General features: G+C 37.5%; 1 protein-coding gene across 1 annotated transcript; it reads left to right on the top strand.

The window, feature by feature from the left end:
* The first annotated feature begins 852 nt into the window (after positions 1–852).
* Positions 853–10410, top strand: atf7ip2 (activating transcription factor 7 interacting protein 2). The gene is made up of 12 exons (XM_082136866.1): positions 853–1007; positions 1748–1812; positions 6223–6354; positions 6513–6599; positions 6804–6883; positions 8892–8944; positions 9038–9096; positions 9275–9317; positions 9405–9451; positions 9549–9612; positions 9704–9762; positions 9848–10410. Exons 2-12 carry the CDS (start codon positions 1750–1752, stop codon positions 10247–10249), a joined length of 1089 nt encoding a protein of 362 aa, XP_081992992.1. The 5' UTR covers positions 853–1007; positions 1748–1749; the 3' UTR covers positions 10250–10410.
* The last annotated feature ends 932 nt before the right edge of the window (positions 10411–11342 follow it).

Here is an 11342-nt window from a genome sequence, read left to right on the forward strand (position 1 = left end):
TTTTTTGTTTGTCTTGATGTAAGTAATCAACTCAGTAATTTTCATGGTGATATCTAAAGGTTAAAAATGTTACCCTATTCAAGTAAGAAGAAGAATGAATAGGCGTAACGTTATATGAACGTTAATACACTATATGAACGGCTATATTTGGGTCTTTTTCGAAACTTTCCCCTAATGGGATTCTTCGGGGCTTTTTTTTTTTTTTTTTCTTACTCAGGACATATTGAGGATACAAAATCAGTTGAGTTTGCTTCTGTTACAATTTGTTCAAGGTTGACCCCCATTTTGGCTTAAAATGACTGGCAATTTGGTGGAGAAAAAAATAGTTGAAGTCCTCTAAACTAAACATCATGCTGTAGGTTGAGCGAAACCTATTAAAAAAAACATTTAAAATAAAAATAAGCAGCCAATAGTAAAAAGGAATACAAAAAAAATATTGGTACTGCTGATTTTCAACAAGTGAGAGAAGGTCCGCGGTCAAAAAAGTTTTAAAGAAGCGGTTCAAAAACCGCCTCAGTGATTCTTTTCAGCCATGACGCGTAAAGATGCTTTCTACGTCCAATAAAGCCAAGTTTTTAAAGTTTTTATTAAAAATCGTGTTAGTGTATTAACTAAATATATTTACATTTAAATGATAGGCTAATACTAAAAATATCTTACAAATACGTTTTATATTACTTAATTTACAAATAAAACTGTCATACAATTATATTTGTAAAAGATTATTCTTTCTGTTATTCGGCTAGCTTACTTTTCGCTCCATCAGTGAAATCCTCTGATTCGTTAGCCACATTCGTGAACGAATCGTTCATACCGGTTTTGTGAACCGGTTCAACCAATTCATTGCAAAGATCCGACTCAAAAACGATTCATTCACAAAGCGTGCATCGCTTGCCCAATTCCTTTTGTGAAGAGACTTATATTATTTAAAGAAGCAGGAAATCCCGCACAGGGACAATACACAATAAGCTGTCCACTGGCTACTACAAATTCGGCATTCTGTTCAGGTGAGTTGTTTTTGAAATTGTTTATTCGTTTGCTTTGTTCAAAGAGAACGCACAGATAGCATTCGCGGGCTCTGTTTGGAGTTTGTTTCGCGCGTTGTATGGCAAGCGCTAGAGTCAGTGGTTTCGAAAACGCGTTATAATATGCCTGCATGGTCATAGAAAGCTTACTTTCAAGGCCAGCAGATTTAGTTAACCATTTGGATTGCACATTGGGTGGACATTTCATCGTTTACTCCTAACCAGGATAGTGGAGTCAATTTTAGCATCAATGTTAGCTGCAGTTGTCAGTGGCAACAGTGGCGTCTGGTTTGTCATGGTCGAATGTAGCTTGCGTTGCGTTGCGATTCATAGGAAAGGCCGTTACCATTCGTGCAGCTGGAAGTGTCGCTAGGCGCTTATAAGTGGTGATATTTTTGCCATATACTGTTTAGGCACGTCACTTCCGGTTTGCTTGTTTCCTTCAGTGTGGATGTTTATAGAAAGCCCTTCATTGATTTTGAAGTGTACAAAGCATAGGATTGTCTACGATAACCCTCTTTGAGCCAAATGCTTGTATTAGTAGAGATAAATAAAACGGCTACGATTGAATCGTTGGTTAATCTCAAATGAAGTGCAAATGTTTAAATTGACGGTGGTGAAGTAACTAATGATTCATTCTATCTCTAATTTGTTTGGTTTTCATTATAATATGTATCACGAATCATTCGAAATGAAATGTGCTTTATATCTTTATATCTCAGTTATGAAAAGGAGCAGACATGAAGAGGAAACATGGCAGAGACCGAACAAGCTCCCTCGGTCCGAGGCAAGTTTGTCATTTAACGTTACGTCCTTTGGTTGTTATTATTCAACGATAATAATGCCTTCGATAAGTTCTTTTTAAAAAAAATTTTTTTAATGAAAGTAACTTACTTTTATTGTACTTTACATTTACGGTTGTGCAAATTTCTCCTTTTAGTTTATGAGCTGGAATTAATATTGAATCGGCCACAACTCACGGGGTGTTGATTATGAATTTGAATAACAGGAATAATTTACCGAATTGCAATTCTGAGAAATCCCATACAGTTACACAAACGTGTTGTTTCTGTAATTTGCATTTATTCTCTGAATTACTGATAATTATTTTTATTTTTTATTTAATGGATGGACATTCATCTTTATTAAGTTAAGTACAGTCAAAAGACAAAACAGCAATCAAAAAGATTTTAATTCAATACAGCATCACAAAACGTGGTGACATTTAGGCCCGGTTTAACAGACAGGGCTTAGACTAAGCCAGGATTAGGCCTTAGTTCAATTAATAATAATTATAACTCGTTACATTTTATATAGCGCTTTTCTGGGTACACAAAGTGCTTTACATAGAAGGGGGGAATTTCCTCAACCACCACCAATGTGCAGCATCCACCTGGATGATGCGACGGCAGCCATATTGTGCCAGAACGCCCACCACACACCAGCTTATTGGTGGAGAGAAGAGAGCGTGATGAAGCCAATCAGTGTGTATATACGGCCAGTGCTGCGTTCCAGTCCAAAATTGTCATACCCTTCACTCGCTAACTTCCCTCCGTCTCGTTCACTCGGATGTACGTCATTGCTTACGTTGCACGAGTGCCCACTACTGACGGAAACTGCAATGGGCTGAATTGGAACGTCCTAAGCCCTTGATCACTTGGAATCAGCTGTGGAGTTGATTTATTATTAAAAAAAAATTTCCTTTAAGAATTTGTTTAATGCAGCATCCAAATGTTTATAGGTATATTTGGGTTGTTTTAAAAAAAAAAAAAAAAAAAAAAGAATAGAATTAATATATAATAGAGTTGTCTGTTGTGGTGGTGATTAGACGAGATATGTGGTGACGTCACAATCGTACTGCATTGTGGGACATATAGGTGCCTGAAGTGTACATTTGAAGTAGACTCGCTCCCTCGGTCAAAATCGATATCCATATAAAAAATCTTTCCATATAAACTTCTCTCATTCACTTCACAAAGTGGAACGCACTTCAAAATGGCGGCAAGGATTCCCCCAAGGGGAAGTGCTTAGGGAAGTTCGCAAGTGCGTGTCTAAAAGTGGACTGGAACCAAGCGGCAACATTCTAATCTGAAAAATGAAGCCTACCCGGAAGTGCGAAAAACTGCAATACATCAAAAATCCGCTAGGGGAAGGTCCCAAAAGGGAGCAAATGTCCATACACCCCCATGGTAAAATGTCCGTTTTCACAGCATAAATTCATGTTTTTACAGGTTGGTCCCATGGACTTTTATTGTATTTTTCGATAGGTTCCGAGTGCCTGACAACTGTGAGGGGGGTGAATTTTTTTCTAACTCGTTAGTTTAGATCGTATTTAGATATAAAATGTATGACAAATAAGGGCGCGATTGACAGCTTGATTGACAGCTGACAACGAGCATAGGCTGCGCCGAGTGGAATTCCTGAAATTTGACATCTCGGCCATGATCTGACACAACACATCATACCTGTAAGTTATCCTTTCTGAACATTTGTATTGAAATATGGCGCCGCCCATACCCCCCATAAACGGCCTCAAAACCGTTCTTCAGAAGTCTATGGGTGACATCACAGACGCTTTGTCCATATTTTTTACAGTCTATGACTGGAACGCAGCCCAGGATGACGGGGTTAAACCCCAGCTCTTTTTCGAAGGACATCCTGAGATTTTTAAAGGTAGGGTAGGTAATCATTTTTCTAAAAAAAAAAACATTCCAAATTTGTTTAAACTGTCTTTATATACCAATACATAATTAAAATGTAAGTACTCTGAAAAAGAAAATATAAAAATCGAGTGACTGTAGACCTTTTAATCTGCAATAAACACAGCTCATTATTTCCATTCACTCCACCCCCTCCCTTCTCAGCTCCTTCCAAAGCCACGCCCCCAAAACACATGAACGCGCGACGCCAAACACTCAGGCTGGAACAAGACGCATTTATTACCTGAGACGAGTGGAGAGGAAGGAGCGCAGTACATACAGTGACATCATGTCAGAATCACATGTAATAAAATACCTAACTTTATCACTATGAATATAAACAAATAAGATTTCTTTTAGTACTCACTATCAAGCTAGCATATCGATAATGGTAAAGTTTCATTCGGTAACGAGCTATATTTATAAGGCAAAACTAAAAACAGGTTGCATTGATACACGTTTTTCCATTACCATCAGTTACACTGTGATGAAGGTGAATTTCGTGTAAGATTCATAACATATACGGTGTTTTGCATGTAAGAGTTTCCATGATGAAAACATTGTTGACTCTAATGAAGACTAACGTACACTCCGAGTCCGGAGACAAGTACCGCATCGTCGGTTCGAGGACAGGTCCGGGGTTGAGGGCGAAGCAGAGGAGGTCGTTCAAGAGCGCGGGCAGGGTCCGAGGAAGTAGTTTTTGCCTTGTTTGCCTTCGCTGACTGCATATGCAGGTGCTTTGAGCTGAATATTTCCGGGAACGGTGACATGTGATGAGTGCACGCCGGGCAGCGCGCGCAGTGGGGCTCGGGGCGGGCACGAGACATGAAGGCATCTGATTGGTTCTTTACATTCGCACCGAATGGCAGTGATTGGTCAAGAGTTTTTACTGTCCTGCAGCTGTTACAGAGGTCTGATTTTTTTCATTCCTTTTTCTAAACACATAATGTATTGACTACTATCAGGATGGAAGGACCATTTCACCCAGTATAAAAAAAAAGTGTTTCTGAACAGGATTACCTACCCTACCTTTAAAGGAACAATGTGTAGGAATTTCTCCCATCTAGTGGAGAAATTGTATTTTGCATTCAAACAAATAATGCTCTCCAGCGCCTTGCTTTTTCAAATGCGTGTTGCATCTACGGTAGCCGTAAGTACCAAAAAGCTATGACAGGATGTCTTCTACTTAATCGAGTTTTCCTTCGGGTGAACAGGTTTGTTATTTAAAACAAACTGCAACTTGAAACACACACACAAAAAAAAAAATTTTTACATTATGAATTACTGACTGTGAAAAACATGAACTATGGTAATTAGTAGTGATGCCTTCTTTATTCGTTATATTTTTTTTAAGTACGTGCATTGTTAGATATCATCCTCATCATCAGCGCCTTCTCTACTTACTCAATAGCTGCTATTCATCAAAGAGCCTGTTTAACTTTTAACTATAAATGTTCTACTGTCTATATAATAAAGTACACAACCAAGCAATGAAAAAAAAGCTTGTAATTAAGACCGTAACATTGACTTACCTGTCGAGAAGAAAGCAGGCAACTTCAGCGTCTCTTTTGAAAGTTTTCTCCTGCATTAGCTATCCTGACATTAACCCTTGTTTTTGTAATCTCCGGTCACGTTTCCTTTTACGGTCTATTTTGGACTTTTCCGACGACGAGGACTCCTTATCCTGTGACTCAGCATATGTATGGTCCTCCATTATAAATAACCGTACACAGTGCAGCCTTTTAAACTTGCCGGGGAAGTGACAAGCGCCTCTCACTGCTCTGCTCCTCCGTTTCTGCTGGTTTCAGTCACGTGACGCTGGCTCTGAACGAAAACGCGTTGTGGAAACGCGTTGGCCTAGTACTTTTTGTCCCTCTCTGCTATTATAGTTTTTCAAGATGGCGGAACTACATGGAGGCTTCCGTGGACCTACCCGTCCCATGTATATAACGATAATAAATTCTTCGTTTACGAGGATTAGTCTGATCATTGGCATAGGTATTTGTACACCATTGAGGACATATTTATGAATAAAAATATTGATTTTAGATAATAAAATGCCTAAAAAGCTACACATTGTCCCTTTAATGACCACAGAGAGTCAGGACCTTGGTTTAACGTCTCATCCAAAGGACGCAATTAGAAAAAAAAACGTTACTGGTGTACATCTTGGGACAAAACAATGCTACTGACAGATTTTAAGACATGCCAGTGCAAGTTTCTTTCAGTTAAAACAGCTCAAACATGCATTTTAGTCTGGGACTATCTTAAGCCTTGTCTGTGGAATGGGAGTTAGACTGTTATCAGCGTAGAAAGTAGCCTAGCAGTAATCAGCCTAGCAGCAGAACGAAGCATGCAAAAGTTACAGTACTAATTTATATGTTCTTAATCAAAAATCCATACTTTTTTGTTACTTCAATTCTGAATGGTGCAAAACCTGCTTTACACTTGTCAGAATTGTATTTCATCTCTTCCAATTGTGATCTGTTTATTGATAGGTTGAAAAAATAATATCAGATAAGGTTGGCACTGCAGTGGAGCAATCTGACCTCAAGATGAAGAATTTGATGGAAAGAATCGCTGAGGTGAATAGTGAACCACAATATGATGCCCGAATCAAGAAATTGGAAGTAAGTGACCAGAATGCCCATTTCTGTGGACTTCATCATTTGCATTTTTGGACAATATGTGTATTAAACTGTCCATTTGACTGTAGTGCCCTGCAGGCCTGAATGCCATAACCACCATTTGCATTTTCTATGTCAAATCAAACCTCTTTTGTTTCCAGGCTCATGTAAGGAAGATAAAGCGAAGAGGAGATGCAGTATTTGCATATATCAGAAAATTCAGATCCTTAGGGATTTCTCACAGTCAGGTATGAACTAGATTATGAGATTAATAATTATTATAATAATAATAATAAATTTTATTTGTAATGCGCCTTTCTCAAACTCAAAGCGCTAAACTCAAAGATTGATTTGGTTTGATTATCATAATTGAAAGACATTTATAAAGCTGTCTTTTATTGAGGTATTTATGTATAACCCATCACTGTTGTCTTTTTTTATCTTTTTAACAGTCTCCCCCTTCTTTAAGTCCTCCGCCTGACCAGCCACAGCGATGCATCTCTCCAGCCGAACCAATAATCTATATGTCCAGGTATTCTGCTGTATTGTAGACATATTACAAACTTCATTAATAATACATGCATGCCACCAATTTAGTAAAAATCGTTGTTCGTTTTGGTGTAGAAACTGAATACACTTGTGCTGCAGACTGACACCGTGTCCTAACTACACGCGACGCGATAAAATTCCAGCGACAGGCAGTGTGTCTGTCCACACTAGAAGCGATGCGACAGCGTCAATCAAAAATCACAGCCAATCAGAACAGCGTGTGGGCGGAGTCTCGCGGCAAGTGCACAGCACTAGAGAGTAATCTTGACGGCACTCGCAAGAAAATGGATAAGTAGCTACATAATCTAATTAAATGTTACACCATTTAAAAAACACATAGGCTACTGAGTTACTAAAACAATATTTGTCAAATAATATACTTGTTTGTTAACAGTTTTGACGTTCATGTTTTCATTTGTTTCATTTCAAGATCGAGGTGAATTATATCCATTGTTGCTTTTACAGCTACAAAGCTGGAGCACTAAATGATATTCAAACTCACATTTCACGCTTTTAACATTAAATAAAGCACATAAACAGTACCTGAGATTATCATTGCCACACTTTGTGTTTGTTGTTCCAGCGCGACGTCGCAGAAAAATAGAAACCGTTTCTAAATTAGAATCGTCGCGTGTCACCGTCGCGCCTGGTTAGGACAAAAACTCTGATTAACATGGAAAATATACCTTTTATCGCGTGTCGTCGCGTCGCGTGTAGTTAGGACACGGTGTGACGCGTTTCAAATTATTTGAGGAAAATGAGACGGAGAGCCTGCTGTTGAATGACAATCACTTAAATATTCCATTTGCTGTTTAATCAGAAGTTAGTCTAATAGAATAATCAAAGTGAAATCATCTCAGTGGTCCCCTGTGGATCTTTTGCTTTTCGGTTGGTTGTTTTAAATTCAGTAATGATTCAAGGCTGCAGTCTTGGCACCTTTACATTTCTTTTCTTTCCCTGAGGTGCTTCATGCTGAGTGGCGTTCCTTCACTTTCATGTGTGGCTGTTGCAGCCTTTTAAACTAGTGTGCTTCACTGGAAAGACATTCATTGCCACTTAATGTTTGTGTACCAAGGCCAAACCAGACTCATTCAAAGCAATGATTACAGCTATTTGTTATTCTAGCCATCCGCTTAATTGCTGAATTACCACAATCACAATTCACTGTAAGAACGCAAGTGTGATTGACAGAAACTCGAGGAGCTCGGCTCTACTCTCTCCAAATGTATCTGAGATGTGATGCATCTTTCTTCATACAACACTGCATTATAGCGATTCAAATGTAACTAATACTTTTAATAATAAAATCAAAATAAAACCATAGCTCTAAAACCATGGTGAGTGTGCTACATTGTGTTTGGATGAATTTCATGAATTTTGATAATGTTGCGTGCATCAATATAAGGCAGTATATTGATGGTTGAACATCTTTGACAACATCTTTAGGCGTGTCATAAACATTATTTATTTTTTTTTAATCCATGTGCGCTGGAAGAGCTTGGCCAGTAACACATCTACTGTATGTGAGTTCATCTGCCCTGTGCATTGGGGTGTATAAATAATTGTGGGAAAAATAACCACAATTCTTAGCGAATAATGAAATTTTGATGTAAAATGAAGAGGTTTGCCCATGTCATGTGCACATTGTAAACATAGTCATTGTATGTTTGATTTGTCTGCTAGAGATGCAGCTAAATTCAAATTCTGGCCGATACCAATAGACCAATATTAAAATGGAGTCTTTTTTTAATTCAATAAAACCACTAAATACAATTCTATACAATTGAATTTAGGCATCATGACATTATAATGTACAGTATGAAAGTGGATATTATTTTGTGATTTGCTGAACATTACATTTATCAAATGTAAAAACAAGGTGAAGTGGGAATGCACAATTAAATAGCCCAAAAAAGTGCAGAAATTATAGTTCACTTTTGAATGTCTTGTTGGTGTGCAGAATTCTAATTTCATGCAATATTTTTTACTAGAAGTTCAGTCAACGGAGGCAGTTTCATTGACAACGCTTCAGTGTCATCAGCAGGTCTTGTTGCTATTATCATCATAGTATTCTAGCTTCAACAATGTCCAACGTTTGTGATTCAACAGATTAAAATGATTGTTTTTGCACTAATAGTCAATGACTGTGTGATGTCTACATTGAGAAGACCAAAGGAAGGGTTCTGGCAGAGTTTGGTAACTATTTCTTTCACTGTCTTCAATGTCTTGTCATTCATTACTTGTTTATTCTTGTATAAGATTTGTAATATGTCTCATGTGATTTGCGACGACATGGCCAGACCGTGCTGGAGACAATAGATTAAAATTGTTTACATAAACTTCAAATTGGAAAACCGTTCTCTTTTCATTTCAGCGGTCTAAGAAACAGGTTGTTGACCTTACGGAGGAAGACAAAGGTATTTGATCTTGAATTCAAATCAAATGTTTTTTGTAAACAATGCGCTGTTGTATTGACTGTATGATGTGTTTTTGTTCTGGTTCAGCGGCCAGACTGAATGAAGAGAGTCTGGTTACCCAGCCACCAGATCAGGTACGACATCATGCTCTCTCTCAGGTTCTCTCTAATTCTGCAACATTTTCAGATTATTGTTTCTTAGTAGTTTTGTTTTCACATCTGTGCACTGCAGAAATTGGTACCTTCAAAACCAGAACCATCAAAACCCTCAAGTATGCCACCCAAAGCCATTAAAGGTATGATGCCATTGAATTTATCCTGTTTGTTTTTATTATTTTTTCTAAATATTAACAAGTCTTTTTTACTGTAATTTTCTTAAATGAAAAGAAGAAAATCAGAGTGTTATGGAGGAGCACCGTGTCATTTCTCCAGTACAGTCAGAAAAAGTAAGCAATTCTTTTGTATGTGCTATTACACCACTAAGTTTTGTCATAACAGCCATAACATTTCAGTTATACCTTTCTTTAATAGGAGGACTGGCACTCCAAACTCCATCCTTTTCCGCACACTCCGTTCCCCAAGGAGCTTCCAGTTGTAGCTGCCTCTCATAACTTGCCCCAGAAGCCAGTGGTGAAACTAGCTCGGATTGGAAACGCACAAGAATTAGGCATCGCGTGGAACGTTGATCGGAAAGATCCCCACGCAGCTGAGATGGATTGCTACTACATTTACGTTTCCCATGAACACAAAAACTGCACTTTTTCGGAATGGAAGTGCCTCGGAGTGATCAAAGCCATGCCTCTTCCTATGGCCTGCAAGGTGTCTGACTGTAAAGGAGATAAACGACTGTGTTTTACTGTTGTGGGGAAGGATATATTTGGCCGTTATGGGCCGTACAGTGACATACGTACTGTTGCACCAGGACAAATATGATTTTGGCAACAATTCTCTAGTGTGTCGGAACCCTTGTTCATATAAGGATTCAGGTAGGATGAATGTATTTGAATATGGAGTAATACATTTTTTAAGATCTGAATTTCTCAAAAGATGTTGAGTTCAGTAAAAATAAAGTTGAAGCTGCTGTTTTTCTCCTTTTTTTGTATTTTAGTTGTTTTTCTTTCTCTGACAAGAGAATATGTTTGTTTTTGTTTGTTCTTTTAAATGTCAGAAAGCCCTGAAAGTCCTTCATGTTATATTTGCAAGGCACTGCCACAGAAGTATTAAGAAAAAGCTGTTGTTTTTATTGGTTATAAAGTTACAAAACGATTTAATTTGCCTCTGGCCTTCATAATATGAAGTCTTCAGTGGTATGAGTCAACAAAGCAATCACTAGCTATAATAGACAGAGTGAAATCTGATTGTTAACGTCTAATGTAAGTGGCAGAAAACCATTTGAGACAACATTTGTTTCCTGTAATGACTGCATTTGTGGATTCTACTTCATGCTGCTGCAGAAATGACATTCAACTCGAATGAAAATATACCACTAAATCCAATGTTCATTGAGTCTATACTAGTCTTAGAAATATGACTTATGATTTACAAAGCTGATGTTTGTATTTATTTAGATATTGATTTCATCTTTATTTTATTTCACAGATGAAGTGAGGTTTGTAACTGAAATTTCCATAAAATATAATTTTCCTCAAATGGTATGAGCAGCATTGTCTGACTAAAATCAATACAATCACAGAAATTCATTTTTCCAGGTAAAAAGTCTTTCAACCAAACATTAAACAATGTTGCACCATTCGAAAAAATTTACTTAATGTTTTGAAAACGGGAAATATCTGGGAAGCATTTTTCCACAACAATTTGTCTTCTAAAATTGAATGGCATTACATGTTCTTATTAAATTACTTTTAGACCTTTGCACACTTAAAGACTTTACATTAATGCTTAACCTGGAGAAGCAAAATGAGTAAAACATAAAAAATTGAAAATGTCACATAAGTGACATTTGCACCAGATGAAGGGGATGAGATTTTTTTTTTTTCAGGCACTTCTGCATATTTTCTTTTTATAG

The sequence above is a fragment of the Leuciscus leuciscus genome, assembly GCF_965113295.1.
Source record: "Leuciscus leuciscus genome assembly, chromosome: 1".
Lineage (NCBI taxonomy): Eukaryota > Metazoa > Chordata > Actinopteri > Cypriniformes > Leuciscidae > Leuciscus > Leuciscus leuciscus.

Coding starts and splice junctions, on each gene's coding strand:
- atf7ip2 (XM_082136866.1), top strand. CDS start 1,750: ATGAAAAGGAGCAGACATGAAGAGGAAACATGGCAGAGACCGAACAAG. Junction 1,813..6,222: donor ACAAGCTCCCTCGGTCCGAG/GCAAGTTTGTCA, acceptor GTTTATTGATAG/GTTGAAAAAATAATATCAGA. Junction 9,613..9,703: donor GCCACCCAAAGCCATTAAAG/GTATGATGCCAT, acceptor TTAAATGAAAAG/AAGAAAATCAGAGTGTTATG.